Below are 21,237 nucleotides of genomic sequence, written 5' to 3' on the forward strand. Positions count from 1 at the left end.
ATATATATATATATATATATATATATATATAACTATATATATATATAACTATATATATATATAACTATATATATATATATATAACTATATATATATATATATATATATAGTCCCATCCTGCAGAACAGATGGGTTGCTGTGGAGTCATGGAACTCAGTTGCATGGAGCAAGAAGACCCAGGAGTGACAACCATTGTTAAGGCCATTGGGGAAGGGCATTCACCAGCTTTAAGGAACCACACTTCCCAGAATTAAAATAAATGCATAGTGAAGTTTGAATCAGAATGAATTGGAGGACAGAAATCAATGGGAATGCTGTAAGGTCATTTGCTGGATCTACCTGTCCTCAAATTGGAATATACCTACGACTGTCTTAGAAAAAGGATTCAAAATAGATTCATCCTTTTCTCCTTAAAATTAATATAAACAAAACTAGAAGCTAAAAAAACAACTAGAAGCTTTTTTTTTTTTTTCCAGCCAACTAATATAACTTGGTACTGTAGCTGGATGAGAAATGAAGCAACACATTTCAGGGAGATGAGAATCTGATCTATGTTGTTTAATCACCCAAAGACATGGATTCTGTGACTTTCCTACAAAACTTTAAAAAATATTAACAATTTCATGTGCTGGAAAATAGTTCCTTTTGCTTACGGCAAAATATTTTTTTGGTTTGTCATCACAGAATATAATAGAACAGCCATTTTTATGCCATATATGTATTAAAAAATGAAATCACTATAGCAAAACATTCCTGAACCATGCTTCCCTTTTGGGCCATGGGACTTGAGGAAGGTGCGGGTAAAAACCTTCACATATGAATCATTTTCTCAAAGCTGCCTAAATTCTAAGATGTCTTATAGGAAGATAGGAGAACAACAGAAACCGAGTTGTAAGGTCTGCGGTCTCCCACTCAACGTATTACAGGTGATCCCCAAGTAAATGCAAGTTGATTTATTAATTGTCTCCCAGCCCTGGAGTTAGAGCTCTCTGTACAGAGTCCTTGCTAGTAAAATCCCTGGTCTGGTAATGAAATGTTCTATGAGATGTCCCATGAAATCTCCTGGCTAGAAGTTAGACTGGGGTTGTGATGATGGAGACCTGGTTTGTTTTCTCAGTCAAGTGAATGAAGTAGTGTCTTCTAGTTCTCCATGAAGCCTTGTTTTAAAATAAACTGGTCTGTGATGTTCAAGCTGGATTAATGTGGTATATGAGCTTATGGCCATCAATCATGCGTTTTCAATTTCCAGTGAGGCACTGTTAATATAAAGGAAATTATTATCTCATACTTGATCTTCTGCCTTTTAATCAGCATGGATAACGCTGAAGGACCTGTTGTTTATTCTAATTAATACTGAATTCCTTTTTGGTACACAACTACTATTTTATCCATTGTTTTCAGTTCTTTTAAGATGATCTTTTCCTTTACAGATTTAATATGTGAAGCATGTATGTGTTCCTTTAAGGTGTCAGTGAAAACCATTCTTCTCATCTGGGCTTAGATGGTTGTGGCAAAAGGCTTTAGAAATTCCTATTTCAGAGATTTGTATAATGCTGCCAGATCATGTTGGAGAATGATGAAATAATGAGGCAGAAATAATCTGAGGATAATACCTGAGAATGAAAATGTAAGAAGAATTCACAATGTATTATTTCTCCAGTTCTAAATATTTCCAAATAAAAACAGATTAAAGATAGGTTTGGAAGGAATATAAATGATTTGAAAAATACATAAATTTGGAAATACACTGAGGAAAGCATATAGAAGTACCGAGAATCACAGTCCTTTAGGATTGACCACCTAAGCACAGTAGGAGAGGAAAGTCTCTGAAATCTTTTCAGAAATGAAATAAAATAAAAACAGGAGCACAAAGACACCTGAAAAAGACTTAGAGCAAATAATTAGAATCACATACATAAAGGGTCTGTCAACATAGTGTGACAGAAAACAACAATGTCGACAACAACAACAACATTATTTTTCAATTTGTAATACTCTCCCGACATGGAAAAGAGAGAGAAATCGAGTATAGGGAGGATATATTGTTTGCTGAGAAGGGTAATGGATATAGATGAGAATTTGCAAGTTTGGAACTATTTGAATTATCGGAACAGTACTATAGTTGGAACTCTAGGAACAGTACTAAATTTGTCCTTGAAAGTTGTGGGTGCAGGGTCTTTGTGGAACAGAGAAATGAATCAAGGAGGGGCTGCAGGAAGGAAAGATGGGGAGGGAGAAGGTGAAGAGGGAGAGAGACTGACATAATTACCTGGTTGCTGACTTGAGAAGACATGCTAAAGGAGTTTTATGTTTTGAGAGGCAAATTCTCTCTTTTGACTAATCTACAAAGTCCTCGAAAGAGTTTACATTTTTCATTCAGGACATATGAAAAAAAGTGATATGTATGAAGTGAGTTAAAAACCAGGTCACATAACTAATGATAAATGAATATGGAGAGTCCTGGGAACGGGCTGTCATTAAACATGTGGGGAGTAAGAGTCACTCACAGAGCGCTGTGCTGGGGGCCTCGGGCATCAGGCCAGGCACTTTAACAGGACTGCAGAGATTACATAATGATGGGAAGGTGAAATCATCAAAAGGAACAGTTTCTTTGAGGGCAGGAATGAAAAAAGAGGACTGGAGGAGAACGGTGAAGTGCAAAGGGCTCTCACAAGCAAACTGCCAACTAGGGATGAAAAAGAATAAAACGTTCAAGTCAAACAAACAGAAAAATGGTTTCAATTTTCTTTCAGCTGAAGATAAGCCTGTTGGAATGAAGTGGAGAGGAGCACTACCCTAGCCCTCATTTAGTGCACTCTCTCTCCCTTGTTAAGGATTTGCCTCTTCATAACAGAGCAGAAATACTCCTTGGTGACAGCAAGCAGCCAGAACCCTGAAGTGACTTAATCAGAGGGTTCCTTTCTAAAAATTAGGAATGACACCTTTGTTATGGGCTGAATTGTGTCCCCCTCTCAAATTCATATGTTAAAATTCTAACCCCCAGTACCCCCGAGTGGGACTGTATTTGGAAACAGGGCCTTTAAAAAGCTAAATAAGGTACAGTGAAGGTCCTATGGATGGACCCTAATTTAATATGACTGGTGCCCTTATATACAGAGGGAAGTCACATGAAGACACTGGAGGAAGATGGTCATCTACAAGCCAGGGAAAGAGACCTTAAAGAAACCAACCCTGATGACCCCTTGATCTTCTTCTTCTTCTTTTTTTTTTTTTAAGATTATTTATTTATTTGACAGAGAGAGACAAAGTGAGAGAAGGAACACAAGCAGGGGGAGTGGGAGAGGGAGAAGAAGGCTTCCAGCCGAGCAGGGAGCCCGATGAGGGGCTTGATCCCAGGACCCCGGGATCAATGACTGAGCCACCCAGGCGCCCCTACATTTTGATGCTTTTATGGAAATTTTTCCCGCATCCTACTCTAGAGGATATTATCTTAATTTGCTAACCTGTGGTTAACATAAGCAGGCCTGCAATTTTGACTTAAATATAAATCCATTTAAGAATGTTTGTACAGACAAAAGGCGTGGTGAAGTGGTAAGATGTGACCCATGGGACGGTCCTCCAGAACAGACCTTCTGAAGATGCGGGGCTCGATCCCAGGACCCTGGGATCATGACCTGAGCCGAAGGCAGACGCTTAACGACTGAGGCACCCAGGTGCTCCGACCCCTTGATCTTCTAAGCCTCCAGAACTTCCGGAAAATAAATTTCTGTTTTTAAGTCCCTTAGTCTGTGGTTGTTTGCTATGGCTTCTCTAACAAACTCATACATTTTCTTTCCACCTTTCTTCCTCACATCCCCTTACCACTTCTAAATCATCTGTGGCTGGTATTATGAAATATAACTGATATTTGTATTCTGTTACCTAACCTAGATAGATCCACAGTAAAGCTGATACATGTGCAGTTCACATAGCTGCTCCTGGGGTTGAACTGGCTAATTTAATCTGGTATCTCTTACTGGTTACCTCCAGCAGAGAGAGCCCTTGATTCTGTCAACTCCTGTGTCCTAGTTGTCAACCAAAAGGACACTAAGAAAGAAAGGCTTGTTCTTCATGTATTCTTTGGGTTTTTGGACGGGAGTTTTCTTTTTAGAAAAAGCTTCACGACTAATGTTACCAGCTGAGGGCATGGGTGGAATGGGAGGTTTGTGGAAATGTTTGCTAGGATGGCAAACCTGCTATGGGGATAGGCAATACGTAAGCCTAAGAGTATACCCTCTGCGATCCATCATTCTGTTAGCTGAAACTGTTAGGTATTGTACATGGTCAGGCAATTTATGTTTGATATTGATAAAGTTAGTCCTGCATAACACTGAAGTATTTTTCTCCTTTATGAAAGAAAGGAGGCTTTTTTTTTTTTTTTTCAGCACAGTTTGGTGTTAAAGGAATTTGGAATTGTATAATGAATATTATATGCATGCATATAAACTCCTTTTACTGGCTAGACTTTTTAGCTTACTGGAATACTGTATCACGAATCTATACAATAGGGAGAGTCCTATATATTATTTTACTTGTGGCAGGGCTAAGAAATATTTTTATTTAATGAAATATGGAAACTTTTCAAGAACAGTTTAACTCATTCAGCAATAGATCAGTAGACTTCATTTCTAGTGCTGAGGATTTTAATATAGTCCTGAAAACATTCACTTTATTCCACAGATTTAGACTAAAATCTTTCCTGTGTGTGTTGGGACAAGGAGCAGAGTTCCAGGGTAGAACTCAGGAAGTCTAAATTCCAGAACTGGTTCCCCCCTTTCATGATTTTGACTTTTACCAAGTCACATCAGGTGACTTCACAAGCAGAAGACTACACATTATTATTAAAACAGGCCGTATGATGATGATGCAAAATTAAATAGGAATAGAAGAAGACAGGTGATATTCACTCTCTTACTTTTGAGAGCACAAGAATAGCTGCAAAAATGGTCAGTTAGCCATTCATCTGTTTCAAAGAATATTTTACTAACCTATTATTAACTGGTTACCTCTAGTAAAGAGGAACAATTCTATCAATGGAAATTTCTGCATGGGTTGAAAGATCTTTTTTAACAGAATTGGAAATAATAAAAAATAGAAATAATGAAATAAATATAAATAGAAGCAGGTAGTTCTGGCAAAAGAATTTTTCTCTGCTCCTCTGACTTGGGCTTCGGGAGGTTGATGGTGTGGAGAATGGGAGGAAGGAAGGGACATGAGCAGAGGACATGAGTAGAGGAATTTGTGTTCCTGATACTCAGTAGGTGGTACACCTATATTCACAATTATTATGTCCTTCAGAGGGTGGGATAGAATGTTCTTCTTATGAAAATTTCTAATCACAGTACAAAATAGATTGATTGAAACTTGTGGTGTTAGATTACAGAAGTGTGAGACATTTTCTGCAGTTGTAATATGAGCTGTCATCTTCCCTAGCATGAGTAAGCGTTCCCTCTGCTGGAACACACCTCCAGTTGCACGTGGACCATTTCCACCTCGCTGGGTTCTCCTAAAAGTGAACTCATCTTCACCCCAAATTGCTGGATTTGCTCACAGGCAAATTTCTTGTCACAAGCATCTCAATTTTCTCAGCAATTGAGTCTTTAAATAGAACTTTTAATTTCCTCTCTCTCAGTCTTCGTATCTAATCAGTCACCAAACTCTGATGATTATTTTAAGTTTTTCACATTGATCTCTTTCTATTTCACCTTTACCTTCTCTACTGTTGACTCTCTTGCTTATGTATCTCTAAAGTAAGATGAAACCTTTCCTATCTATCCTGGAGCATTATTGTGAGCGTAAAGTAAAATAATGTAGGGATTGTGTGTTATAAGGGTTATGGAATTGGAAAATTTTTTCATCATAGATTCTGAGCTAGTTTCAGACTCCATTATTGCTTCCTTACCTCATCATCTAGTGCACTGCTGCAGTGCATAGAAAAACATTATGTATATTTTATATGAATACATATTTATATAAGTAATGGACACAGAACTACTGCATATAAACAACACCGCCTTACACTATAAGCATAAGTTGATACTCTAAGTATTAATGTTTCCTGTGATTTTCCTTCCTGTTTTCTGTCCCATTAGTGTTCCTATGAAACACTTGCCTAAGCATATGTCAAAGCACATAATTTTTCTTCCCCTCAACTAGACAGGGCTGGGGGTAGGAGGTGGAGGTGGAGGGGTGGCTGAGATCAGAGAGAAAAAAATGTAGGGACTGAAGTGCTACAAATTAGAAGAATAAATTTTATTTTTGAGTGGAGGGGACTCCATGCTGAACTGACCTTAAGTGTGGGTCTTCCCATCTGTATTTCCTGCATGATACATCACTTGCAGACATTAATATAATATGTGTGACTTTGGTTGCTTGAGTGAGGTCAGAGATAGGAGGAAACACTTTGGTGTGTAAGCAAAATCAACTGCACAGAACCCATTAGAAAATTTCCAGTGAGCTTGGGCTACTAATATTTCTGACCTGAAATATAGCCTCTTTTATAGGATTTTGTAAGGTTAAATAAAATCACTTGTGCACAATGCCTAGTATACACTCGATGTTGAATAAATAATTCATGAACCTCAATCATGGATATTTATAGTTGGAAGAGAACTTAGAGATGATATATCTCAATCTTCTCATTTTACAAATAAGACAATGAGCCCAGAGAAAAGTGGTGATTCAAACAAGAGAATGCTGAAATATACCAGGTCTAGCACTCAGCTGTCCTGAATCCCAGTTTTCCTTCCACTGTATTATAAAACCTTTCATCTTTTTTGTTACAGATCATGTGTATCACTCTCCTTCCTAGTTTTCTTTCCTTCCCTTAATCCCTCTCTTTTCATCTTGCTGTCTGGCACACACAAAATGTTGTGCTTATTTGGCTTTACAAATCTAGATTTTCTCCAAATATAAGAAACAGTTGTATTTATATCTGTCTACTGATATTTGGCAATGGCAGTGTAATTATTGTGAAATTGCTTTAGTTACTGCAAAACCATTAATTAATATCAGTGTGCTTTAGGATGTTATAGTAACTACGGGCAGTTTGTTGGGGGGGGCTTGTTGTTTTTATTTCTTAGGTATTAAAAGGAGCTTTAGAACGTTAAAAATTGATCTGAACAAAAAACAAAGTAATACTATATATTGAGCTGACTTACAATTTTTAATGATCAGTAACACATTTTTAGTGCACATTTTTGCATATCTAAAATAGACGCCTCTTCAGTTTGGTAAATACATGCAGTCTTAGTTTACTGATGGATTGTTTTCTAACAATTAATTTTTAAGTTGATTGCTGATACTGGAAATAAATTTTTTTTTAAAGATTTTATTTATTTATTTGAGAGAGAAAGAATGAGAGAGAACACCTGAGAGGGGATAGGGTCAGAGGGCAAAGCAGACTCCCTGCCGAGCAGGGAGCCCGATGCGGGACTCGATCCAGGGACTCCAGGATCATGACCTGAGCCGAAGGCAGTCGCTTAACCAACTGAGCCACCCAGGCGCCCACTGGAAATAAATTTTAAGTTGACTGCTAGTACTGGGAAATAATTATTCTTTAAAAACAATGTTATGTATTTTGGTTAGTTTAATCTTCAAAAGCCTTTTAATTCAGAATATGTCAATAAATAATACAATAATATAATTCAATTGTATTATTGGTAATTAAATAAATTGAAAAATAAGTGAAGAATTCTTTTATCTTATTTACTCTCCCCCGCCCCCATACTTGGAGCAAAGTATGGAAATGATCAGTATAATAGAGAGGTTAAGAACATGTTCTCTAGGGGCACCTGGGTGGCTCAGTCGGGTAAGCATCTGACTCTTGACTTTGGCTCAGGTCATGATCTCAGGGTCCTGAGATCAAGCCCTGCATCAGACTCTGCACTCAGCAGGGGAGTCTGCTTGAGATTCTCTCTCTTCCTCTGCCTCTCCCCCCCATGCGCGTGTGCACTCTCTCTCTAAAATAAATCAATAAATCTTAAAAAAAAGGAACACATTCTCTAGAATCAGATTTGCTGGGTTCAAATCCTGACTTTATCATTCAGTAGACTAGGCAATTCCTTACCCCATCTATTGACTGCTTCTTCATCTGTAAAATGAAATAATAATAGTACTTTCCTCATGTGGTTGTCAGAATTCAATTGGCTCATCTGTTTAAAGCACCGAAATCAAGTGTCTGGTACATAACAAGAATAATAAATGCTGTTGGTTTTATAAAGCTATCGTAAGCATTATTTTTATTAGTGATTATAATTAGGTTTATTTTTGTCTCATGAACAGATGAAAGTAAGTGTAGATTAGAATTGCATATTTATGAGCATTAGGTACCAGACACTTTAATACATACATTATCTTGATTAGCCCTCATCAAAAAGTTTCAAGAAAAGAAATAGTATTTTGGTATTTTATAAGTGAGAAATGGAGGGTGAGAGATTAAGGGTGAGAGAACCAGTAGCCAATAATCCAGGAATCAAACCAGCCTATCGGACTCCACATTTCATGTTTTGTTTTGTTTTTTCCCCATTAACACTGTACAAATATGTTACATGTATTTGTGTTAGGCATGATGTCAGAAATGTAAGGAAGTCATGATGGCCCTTTTCTTATAAAGAAATCTTTACTTATGGCTCAAGAAACTTAGTAGCCAAAATAAGTGTATATATGTGACACAAGATAGTTAAAATACAGATAACATGTAATAAGAATCAAGAATAGAGAAAAGATATTTCAAATACCAGAATTCTACGAGCAAAATGTTAAAGTAAAGGAATCTTAGTTTTTTATGAACCTCATGGTAGGATTATTAATTTTCTTCAATTCTTACTACATTATCACAGTAAATGAGAGTAAACATTAGTTGTAAAATAACTAGATGGTTTATTGCTTTTATGCCTTTTTAGAGTAGCACTGATAAAAATATGGTAGTCACTACCCAGATGTGGCATTTAAATTTCAATGTACATTAATAAAATAAAGTAAATTAATTTTCATTTCTTGTTATCGTGGCTGTACTTGGTGTTCATTCATTGGGTGCATGTGGCTAATGACTATCCCACTGGACGGTCGAGATACAGAACATTTCCATCATTGCAGAAATTTCTATCAGACAGCACTAGTCTAGAGTAAATCAGGATGTGTAATGGAATGACCAGGAAGAAATTTTTAATGCACAAAAGACTGGCTAAGGGTAGCTGCCAATTCTTTGCAGTTGAATATAACGGAAGAAATGGTCATCTTGCATTCCATAGTACTGAATGGACTCTACGTATACAATTACCAGCTGTGTAAGTTTGGGACACTTTCACCTTCCAGGAGCTTCAGTTTGTTAGTGGAAGAAAACACCTTCCAACAGGCCTACTTCCTCAGGGAAATTATGAAGCTCAGTACAGACAGTATATAAGAATGCCCCTTGTAGGGGAGCCTAGGTGGCTCAGTCCGTTAAGCGTCTGCCTTCGGCTCAGGTCATGATCCCAGAGTCCTGGGATGGAGCCCTGCATCGGGCTCCCTGTTCCGCGGGAAGCCTGCTTCTCCCTCTCCCACTCCCCCTGCTTGTGTTCCCTCTCTCGCTGTGTCTCTCTCTGTCAGATAAATAAATGAAATCTTTAAAAAAAATGCACCTTGTATAATACAAATAATACTCAGACATAAAGTACCATCCTGAAAACTGGTTATTTGAACTAAGTAGTTCTCTAAAAAAACACAGCCTTAAAAACTTCTGTTCAGGATTCAAGTCCAAGTTCTGCCACCTATTAATTTTATAAGCTTGAGACTCAGTTTCATTTTTTTGTAAAGCAAGAAAAAATCACATACATATTGTGAGAATTAAGTAATATATATGTGGAAGGGAAGTCAGTGTAGGTGGGTAGGGGGATGGATGAAATAAGTGAAGGGGATTAAGAGTACACACAAACACAATGTAGGTCAATATTATATTTAAAAAGATAAATGGCCAATTTTATACCTCTTTACTCTGCTATCACATGATGCTTTCTGATCTCTACAATACTGGCATATATATTCACCGTAAAGTACTGGCATTAACAAGTACCATTTACTGAGAACAGTTCTATTTGCTAGCCACTCTTTGGAGTACTTAACATTCATTGCCTCATTTAATCTCTATACAGCCACATGTATATGCATTATTATTATTTTTCCTTCATTTTGTAAGGGTTGTAACCTCTCTGAGGTTCAGGTAGGTATATAGCCCAAGATAGGTGCCAGAATCAACATTTGAACTTGGCACACTAAGAGTCTCTGTTCCCAGTCATTACATTCAATTGTCTCAAGTAATGTAAAAGAATGCCATTGGTTTAGCCATTCATCAACCCATTCCATTTTTTCCCTTACTAAATATTTATGGTCCCGTTCTCTCAAAGTTAATAAATGTTATCTAATTTCAAAATCAAAAATCATTTTTAACTAGACAAAATGATTTTATAACATTTTTATGTAAAAACATGTAAGAATAGCTAGAAAATTCTGGAAAGAAAAAATATAAATGGAGTGGAGAGTCACCCTGTCAGATATTAAAATACGTTAAGTTTCATTAATTTAACCTATATGGTGATAATGCATGAACAGCCAGACAGAAGAGAATAGAAAGTCTCCTGGGTCTCAAACACATTTAAGAATTTAGGATATGATAATTGTGACATTTTAAGTTAGTGTTGGAAAAGATGGCTTATGCAGTAAATAATGGCAGGTACAACAGAAGAGCATCTAGAAAATAAAACTGTTTTCTCATTCTACAACTTATATAAACTTCAGATAGATCTAAGTTTTAAATAACAAACACACAAAAACCAGTAGAAGAGTTTGATTCAATCTCATCTATCCATATGGTGATTTTGTAAAACCTATAATAATTGATACCATTCTTGTGTGTGCATTTGTGTGTTTGTGTGTCCTGAAGTATTGAGAATTTTAAGACAGTGGTCCAGTTTCATTCTTTCCTATATAGCTGTCTAGTTTTCCCAACATCGTTTATTGAACAGGCTGTCCTTTTCTCATTTTATATTCTTGGCTCCTTTGTTGTAAAATAATATGTAAGTTTATTTCTAGGCTGTCATTTCTGGTCCATTGATTGATGTGTCTGTTTTTTATGCTAATACCATACTGTTTTAATTACTATAGCTTTGTAATATAGTTTGAAATCAGAAGTATGATCCTTCCAGCTATGTTTTTCTTTCTCAAGATTGCTTTGGCTATTTGGGTTTTGTGTGTGTGTGTGTGTGTGTGTGTGTGTGTGTGGTTCCATACACATTTTAGGATTGTTTGTTCTTTTTCTGTAAAAAATGCTATTGGAATTTTGATAGGAATTGCATCGAATCTGTAGGTTGCTTTGGGTAGTATGGGCATTTTAACATATTAATTCTTCCAATACATGAGCATGGAGTATCTTTCCATTTATTTGTGTTGTCTTCAATTTCTTTCATCAATGTTTCAGTGTACAGGCCTTTCACCTCCTTGGTTAAATTTATTCCTAGGTATTTTCTTCTTTTTGATGCAGTTGTAAATGGGATTGTTTTATTTCTCTTTCTGATAGTTTGTTATCAGTGTATAGAAATGCAACAGATTCCTGCATATTGATTTTGTAGCACTTGTTATAGATTTCATATGCTAAGCTTAATTTTCCTGTGAGAATTCCACGATTTCTGAACCTGGTCCCAATCTTCTCTGCACCTCTGATTGCAGAATGAAAACTATTAATGGGTAATCCATGGAGGAATCTTTTCAAGTAACTGCCAAGCACTGAAGGGCTGCAGACATTTCCTCCACAAGTGCTATCTTTTCAAAAAGGAGTAAACCCCTCCTCTTCTTGAGTACCTCTGGAAAACCAGAAAGAAATACACAGAAACTTTTCTAGGTTTTTCAAAATGATTGCCATTCAGTGCCACCCATAGAGAGGAGGGAGAAGATTGCAACTAAGTGGCATCTGCAGTCAATGCAAAGCTCAGGTGTAGGAGGCACTCCTAATTGTGGGTTGTAGTCCCCGGTGGGGTAGAAGTTAATGAGACAGAGCAGCTATTAGTTTCTTTAAGCTTCACTATTTCAATTAGAAGGATTTCGTGGTAATATTATTCCTATCTATCATAAATTTCAGGTATTTTTTGCCTTGTTTTGATCTCAGTTCTTTTCCTTGAAGACATCAAGGTTTTTAAAGACCCAATTCATATAAATTTTCATCATATCCTGATGGAATAAAGTATTTATATAATTTTCAAAATAAAAAAAGCAGATATGTTCTAATGATGCTCATTGATTCATCAGCCAAAACACAAACTGTTCTCAAAATATATGAATGAAAAATAGTTGATAAATTATCATGAACTTCTATATAAAAGTGCTTACAATATTTATTTTTCTTTGTGGGGGAGATATTTTGTGATACATGACAAAAACTTAAAAAGATATTTTATAGTTCTTTATTTTCATTTCCCTAGAAAATCTACTACTAAAATATTGGTTTTATACCTGTATAAACTTTAGGTTTATATATATATATATATATATATATACACACACACACACACCTATATATATATATGTATACCTATACCTAAAATGTATACATTTTAAAGGAAAGAAGACATGAGAAGATATGTATTTCTTAAAATATAGAGATTTTAAAAGGGATATATGGTTTTATGATTAACAATATTTATAATAATATTATTATGCCAAATTATTGGGGAAAGATGCATGGAAATAAGTGGAAATGTGTCATGGAGACACAGAAATGAGGAAGGGACACAAAGATAGGAAAATCACACTGAATTATATACTCGCTTGTACATTTACATAATGTATTAGCATTTGAAATCGAAATCATATAGATAATATCAAGTTTTTTTTTACTGCAACAAAGTGAAGTACATAAAGATAGAACAACTGGTTATGGGGAAGAGTCAGACACAAAACTTCTAGTTTATTCACAAAGCCAGCATTTCAGCAGATTCCCAATTAATCTGAACGCCTTCCACTGCTGACATTGCACAGTGAGCTCTCTTTTAGAAAAAGATGCACATGCTGTGTTACTTTATTTGCTACAGCTGGGTAGCTAAAGGAAGACAATTGCTAGGGAAAAAAAAATCACATTAATAGCATAAAATGTGATGTAAATATTAAAACACAGAAAAGGAAATGTGCTATCAAATTATTGATTCACCTTGTTTTAACGATATTTTCCAAGACTAAGAGGCTTATAGGCTAAATCTGAAAAATTGAAAGTAACTCTTTCTCCCCTTGTGGTTGAGCTGTTGTTGTTACTTTGGTTAAATGTAGTCACAGGAGATTTTCCATTTATATTTTTTGTTAAATTAATGCATAGAAAAAAAAACCAACTCTAGGCCGCTTGGAAATGGATTTTATCTTTAATGTAATTTATCTCAACTGTAAGTCTTGATAAAGTCTACAGCCATATTAAACACAAATCACTGATTTATTAAAAGGAGTAAAGTGAGAGTCAGATATTAATGTTTGGGCATGAGTTCTGCATTCAGTTTTATGTTCTCCATATTGAAAAAGGTAGAAAATGGCTCAAGAAGAGGGAAATAGCAACAGGAACTAAGTGCCTGCTTTGTAAAAGGCATGATGCTGGGCATTAGAACCACCGAATTTTAATACGAAAGGTCCTTTCTCAAACCTCCACAGTCTTTTTTTTTTTTTAAAGATTTTATTTATTTATTTGAGAGAGAGAATGAGACAGAGAGAGAGAGCATGAGATGCGGGAGGTTCAGAGGGAGAAGCAGACTCCCTGCCGAGCCCGGAGCCCGATGCGGGACTCGATCCTGGGACTCCAGGATCATGACCTGAGCCGAAGGCAGTCGCTTAACCAACTGAGCCACCCAGGCGCCCTCAAACCTCCACAGTCTTAAGTAAACAGGGACTCTGAAAGTTAAAGAGATGTGTCTAAGATCACACTGATAGGACAGTAACTAGAATAGAGATCAGTTGGTGGGGCATCTGGTGGCTCAGTTGGTTAAGCACCTAACTCTTGGTTTCAGCTCAAGTCATGATCTCAGGGTCATGAGAACGAGCCCCAGGTTGGGCTCTGCACTCAGCATGGAGTCTGCTTGAGATTCTCTATCTCCTTCTGTTCCTCCCCCTGCTCTCTAAATAAATAAATATCTTTAAATTAAAAAAAAAAAGAATAGAGATCATTGACATCCAAGACCCCACCCTTTTTGGTCAGCCAACGGATCAAGACCATACAGCATGCACAACCTATCATGCACATGGCACTGTGTTCTAGGCCTTCCTAGATCTTAATTCAGTCATCTAATATTCTGTCTCTATGTGTAGATTTATTTATCATGGCCACAGAGTTGATATTCTTGTTATTGATCAGTTTTGAATGAGGTAGTACCGAGGATAGAGCTCTGTGGCATGCCCCTCAAAGCCTCTGTTTAGACTGACATCATTCTTTTCATCAGCACACACGGAGTGTCCAAATTCAATCAATACTAATATGATTTGCAACAAGGCCATTTTTCTTTATCTGGTTTATAAGGATATTACAAGATAGCAATTTTTTTTCTGATATCAGGCAAACTTTGTCAGTGGTATTTCTACAATAGGAACTTTTAATATATCACCTTTGATGAATGAGTTAAAGTTGATCTGATATAGTTCTTACCATTGTTTTCATTCTCTATCTAGCCACCATTTATTTTTCTGATAGATGAATTTAATAATTATAATTATTTAAAGTATTAAGCTATGTTTTATGTCCAACTCATATGCCTATTAATAAACATAATTTATTTTCTTTCCATCTTGCTTATCACTGGTCTTCTGGAATTTATGTTCTACATAGTTACTCCAAGATGTCAGCAGACTCACATATATTTTGGGATATATTTTGTCATTGCCAAGAATTTAATATCATTTATAAAAGAATGTCACTACTTTTTTTTTCACCCACATTGCCAAGAAAGTAGTCAGTATATGAGAATACTAAGTGGGAGAGATGGATAGCAACTCTTCTCTGTTTCCAAAGTGTAGCTTTCAAACTGTAGCTGTGTAGATTTAGTTGTAGATAAGATCCTAACTCAGATAAGCATTACAATGGCTTCTGAGACAGTATCTATAGTTTTCTTATTTCTAGATACTTAAGGAAATGGAACAATATTGACAGGACTGAAAAAACATCAAAGAACATACTTGATTTTTTTTTTTAACAAAACATCCTAAATATGAGATGTTAGCACCCCGTACTCATTTCTTCCTTATACTGCATTTGATTTTAATCCATAATAGCAGTAAGCAAGGGATTCATGAAATTTTAAGTTCTGATCAGATCTGTCATTCTAGAATACATTTTTTAAACTGCAAATGTATTTTAAAATCAGCCTGTGAGTTGACCACTAGATATTTAAAATCTGACTTTTTATATGCCAACATAAAGAGATACAGTTTCAAATTTTGTCATATAATTGTTATGACTTCAAGTAGATTGCTTTCATGCATAGCGTTTCAACCACAGGTAGCCAAAATCTGTGACTATATATATCTACCAGTAAGTAGAATAAACAGGATCAGCTTTTTCTTCTGGACACTAAATTATTCTTTTTTTTTTTTTTAAAGATTTTATTTATTTATTCATGAGAGACAGAGAGAGAGAGAGAGAAGCAGAGGGAGAAGCAGGCTCCCAAGGAGCAGGGAGCCCGATGCGGGACTCGATCCCAGGACCCTGGGATCATGACCTGAGCCGAAGGCAGACGCTTAACTGTCTGAGCCACCCAGGCGCCCTGGACACTAAATTATTCTTACACTGGAATGTAAGCATTAGTATAACAGGCTCAGCAAACAGGATAATGTTAGAAAAGCATTCTCTTAAAAATGTATAAAAATATTAGAATTTCAATTTTCAATTTGAATATTATAGCAGTGAATAAAATAATGCACATTTCCTGAAGGAGAGCTTTGGCAAGAATATTAACCAATTACTACCAAAAAAAAAAAAAAAATAGAACCAGTGAGAGCTAAGACTCTGGGGATTCTGTGATATTAATTGAAACTTTATATTTTGCTACTATTTGAAGATAATCTTATTTAAAGTGCCTGGATTCTTAAGTTAACCACTTTGTTACATTAAAGGTACATTATTATTTCAATATGCATATTTAAATAGACTTATATTGAAAGCCAATGGGTATATAACATACAATATTTTAAAATCTAGCACATTTGCTATAAATTAAGGATACCCGATTGTGCTATGAGGTAAACAAAGTGCTGTGAAGTTGTAAAATACACTTACATAAGAGTTTATTAATGTGATTGCTAACATATTTTTGGAAGACTGGTTCTATATATGTGACTCAAATGTCAGACAATCCTACCTATTACCTCCTAGAGTTTAGTGAGCTGTTTAGAGCCATCGAATTTTAATACTGGTTTTCAGTTTCAACACTCCAATTTTAATGATGAGGAAGTATTTCTAGAGGTATTAACTTATTCCTCAAGACTAATAATTTAGTTTAGTTTTGTTTTTTTTACCTGGTGCTGGCTGGAACTACTGGTATTATTTTCAAACTATATATATACTTAGGCAGGTCATATGTAAAGATTGAGTGAGGAAGTTAATCCTTAATTATCTGAAAGTTTCATATTAGTTTAATTTTTAGGTTGCTAAATTCATTATGGCTTAGACATAGTAATTTATTTTACTGGCTGTTCTTCAGAGAATTTAATGTATAATTTTTTTTTTTAAGATTTTATTTATTTGACAGAGAGAAACACAGCGAAAGAGGGAACACAAGCAGGGGGAGCGGGAGAGGGAGAAGCAGGCTTCCCGCCGAGCAGAGAGCCTGATGCAGGGCTCGATCCCAGGACGCTGGGATCATGACCTGAGCTGAAGGCAGACGCTTAACGACTGAGCCACCCAGGCGCCCCTTAATGTATAATATTTTAAATTGAGCATAATTCCTGCAGATTGTGGGAGAAAGAGAAATGGAAGTAATGCTTCTCAGTGGTGGCAGAGATCTCAGTGACTTGCCTAAATTTCATTTATTCTTGTTCATGTGTTTTTGGGGGCTCCACTACTCTCTTATTACTAGGAGGCTGACTCAGAGTTGTTTATGGAGTTTTTTTCTTTCCCCACAGTCATCATGAATCTGTACTGTCATAACTGATTCCCTCTTATTTAATCTCTGAAGTCCAATCTGTATTATCAAGGATGTATTTTTTAAATGATAGCATATAATTAAAGTGCTCATCCAGAGTAGGATTACATCTTTAAACTAAGTTGTCATATTAAAATATAAAAAACATATGATTACTAGATAAATAACTGTATCCCAGACCATATCAGACAATATTTTAATTTTAGGTACAAATAAAGAAATTAAGAGAAAAGCCAGCTCTATTTTGAAATTTAAAAATTTTAGACAAAATGAGTGTTACTTCTGAGATACTGATGATCATTCAAATACATGCCTGCGAAAGAAATCCAAGGGCAAGGTGATTTATTATGAGAAGTCCATGTCATGGATATCATTTTGTCTTATTTTAGCCCAGAACACAATATGACAGAAATATGGACTGGAACTTTTAAATGTCTTACTTTTTTGAAATGTTCTAGAAGGGTCACTCTCTCAGTTTGAATTGGTATTTATACTTTGAAATTGTAGAGTAATGAAATAAAAAGTAGATATTTATGCCTTGTTCTCATCAGTTATAGAAGTGCAAAGACAAAAATATTCCCTCTTGCTTTTCTTCCCTCTGGGACTCAAATAAAAAATAAAACGGAACACTCACATTAACTTTTCATTTCTTGCTAGACAATATTACATGAATATGAGAAAAAGAGAACAATCATCAACAATTACTGGGCTTATTTTAATTTGTTTAGGAGTGAACAAGAAAAAAAAATGTTAAAAAAAAAAAGATGCCTAAACCAAAAGAAAGAAATAAAAGATGGGAAACTAAGTGGGTACTATAGACACAGACATTATTCTGAAATAGCTATCAGTTATTTAATGTGATGACCCCTAAAACATAGCTAAAAAAATATTACTCTCAAAAGTATTCTGCAATATGAGCACGATGTTGGAAAATGAGCTGAAACTACAAAGTAGAAAGAGAAACTGTTCATTTAAGATGTGTGTTATTGTTGTTCTTCTAGATTTAGGGTTTTTTTTTGTTGTTGTTTTGTGCTAAAGGCATAGTTTAATTGTGCACTTCATTTTTAAGGTAAGTTTCTTTGAAAGAGAAATAAATCTATAACTTTATCCATATTATAGGCTGAAATGACTAAATTAATGTGCAGAAGTTCATGCTACTTTTTGTTTTCAAATACTAGAGACCATGATAAAATGTGAACTGAACATAAATCTTATCTTCCATTATTTAATGATAACAGGAAAAACATAACAGTACTAAAATGGAATCAATTTGCTACATTAGGTTTTAAAACGTGATTGATCTTTGTTAAGTGAGAATTTGTAGGTAAGTGGTTTTTAAATCGTTGAGTGCTTTTTTTAAGGGAAGTGTCCATGTAATAATTAGTAATTCTACATAAATAAATGAATCGTGGGCACCTGGGTGGCTCAGTTGGTTTAGCGACTGCCTTCGGCTCAGGTCATGATCCTGGAGTCCCGGGATCGAGTCCCACATCGGGCTTCCTGCTCAGCAAGGAGTCTGCTTCTCCCTCTGACCCTCCCCCCTCTCATGCTCTCTCTCTCTCATTCTCTCTCTCTCCCCCTCTCAAATAAATAAATAAATAAATAAATGAATCATAAATGGAATAAATAATAATTGGCATAATCAGTATGACTCTTTCATCTTTGGGAAAACCTCTCTGATTTGTATTAGGAACACATTGACTGGAGAGAGGAAGATGGAATAGATGACTCTAAGATTCTTTTCAACTCCACAAATTTTTTAAAAATCTCACTTGAGTCACGTGATGGTAGAAAAAAATCTTCATTAAAAAAATCCTAATAAAATGTCAATATAATAATTTTTAGAGGCTTTTTGTTTCATGTGAATTGTTCAAAAATAAGCTTTTTCTTGCCACCCAGTAAGTCATAGAAGAGCATTAGTGCAGCTCGCATCTTTTAATCAGGCTTACATGATGGCTGGCTAGAAACCAGATGGGGCTGGGGGAGTAGGGGAGGCATGTGTAGGGGGAGAGGGATGGGTAGATGGGTATTTGGAAATTATAGCACCTACTAGGAGAGATTCCTGGGATAAAAGAAGCTGCTGGAAGATTAGAGGACATCGGAGGCATTCGGTTCAATAAAGGACAAAGGTAGCTATAGCCGCAGAAATATAATCACTGGAACTTCAAGTGAAATTTCAGAAGTTTCAGGTGGAGTAATTGAGAACACTCTGCAAAAGGTAGTGCAAGTCCTGCTATAAGAAACTGATTGTATTCCAGACTGATACTGTACATAGACAGTGCTTATAGAAGACATAAAGAAATTAAAAGAAAAAACTGATAGAAAGAATGAAAACAAGACAGAAAAATAAGAGTAAAGCATCCAATCGTATTATATTAAAATGCCATGACTAGGTTTTCCCCTCTCTGATGGGCCACTAACACAAATGCTAGGTAAAATGATAATGGAACAGTACCTTTCTTTTAGCCTTTAGCTGCTCATGATACTTGTCACAGGTATCTCCTGGGATCTCTCCTCCCCAGAGAGTAATTCCAACAATGGTGTATGTGACACCCATGACGAGCAACGGGAGGCAGTACACCAGTATAATGACAATAATATGGTAACTGCAAGAAATGAAAAGAAAAACAACCACCACATGCTGAAGAGCATATCGAGATGCAATATGTGGAACTTTGAATTCATTCCCTTTTAAATAATAATTGAAAATTCCCAAGATTATTTCCACATTTTTTCCAAGTCCTCATTTCCCAAATCCATCAAGATATCATGTTATTGTCTACTACAGGCATCCAAATGCTACCAGCTGATCTTTGTCAATCTCTGATTCATATGCAAAAACTACAGATGCATTGCAGTCCTGATTTAAACTATCCATGTTCTTCCTGCCTAGAGGTTCAGGATGAATGCCATTTCTCTGCTTGGTAATTGTTCAGCTAATCTAATTAAATTTATCATCAGAGAGAAAGAGATAAGACAGAATAAACGAATCAACTGACAGATCTTTTCTCATATGGAAAATTATTCTATATATCTCTGCAACAACAGTCATATTTGAAATAAATTGTTTTCTATCTGAATAAAAAATGTAACTAGATACTCTAAGCCACTTGGGATCCACAAGCTGTATGACTGTAATTTAAGAAAATCAGGTAATGACATTGACATGCATTTTTCCAACGTCATGACACATCTGATAGCATTATTAATTTGGTAAATAATATTCAGATGTTTTAGTCACACCGGTGTCATGATACTTTTAGCAAACTAAATTCTAGGACTCCATAGCTTTCAATCAAAATTTTAAGGATGCAGTTGGGGAGGAATAGGAGGGCAACTGATAATATAACCACACAATTAGAATTTGTAGAAGTTTTGCATAATTTCCACTGTCTTAGGAAGGCTTTAAAGTAATTAAAGAATTTGGAACACTAGTCTTCTCAATATCTGTTTCTTTGTAAAGAGAATCTTAAATCTCCTTGCCTTCCCGTTTCCTGATAGCTTATTAAATATTGAATTACCGTCAGTGGGAAGCAATTCAGTCAACAAATAATTTAATTTTATTATCATGGTTACTTTTATTTTGTTATACAGCTAAGATTTATTAATATCAGATAGAATAACAGTACTCGGTTTAATAACCACTGCCTTCTTTTCCTTCAGTAAGTACTTCTTAATATTTTTATTTAAAAATCTCGACTCTGGGCAGTCAGAGAAAGACAAATACCATATGATTTCAATCATATGTGGAATTTAAGAAACAAAACAAATGAGCAAAGAAAAGAAAAAGAGAGAGAAACAAATTAAGAAACACTGTTAACAATAGAGAACAAACTGATGGTCACCAGAGGGAAGGGTGGTGGAAGGATGGATTAAATAAGTGATGGGGATTGAGGAGTATACTTGTGATGAGCACCGGGTATTACATGGAATTGTTGAACCACTATATTGTATAGTTGAAACTAACATTATACTGCATGTTAACTAACTGGAATTAAAATAAAAACTTAAAATAAAAAAAAATCTGGACATTGGGTATAGACCAGTTTGATAAAACAGCTGCTTTAAAAGATGACCATTATATTTGTATTCTTGTTATTGT

The 21,237-nt window shown here is 35.5% G+C and overlaps 1 protein-coding gene across 1 annotated transcript in view; it reads right to left on the reverse strand.

Moving 5' to 3' along the window:
- Positions 1 to 21,237, reverse strand: part of TACR3 (tachykinin receptor 3) — a 78,668-nt gene that overhangs the window by 17,472 nt on the left and 39,959 nt on the right. Inside the window, exon 3 of the mRNA XM_035030138.1 lies at positions 19,591 to 19,741. Coding sequence (XP_034886029.1) covers positions 19,591 to 19,741 — 151 coding nt within the window. The remainder of the gene's footprint in view (positions 1 to 19,590; positions 19,742 to 21,237) is intronic.

This window comes from Mirounga leonina, unplaced genomic scaffold (assembly GCF_011800145.1).
Source record: "Mirounga leonina isolate KUSES-001 unplaced genomic scaffold, KU_Mleo_1.0 Mir_357, whole genome shotgun sequence".
Classification (NCBI taxonomy): Eukaryota; Metazoa; Chordata; class Mammalia; order Carnivora; family Phocidae; genus Mirounga; species Mirounga leonina.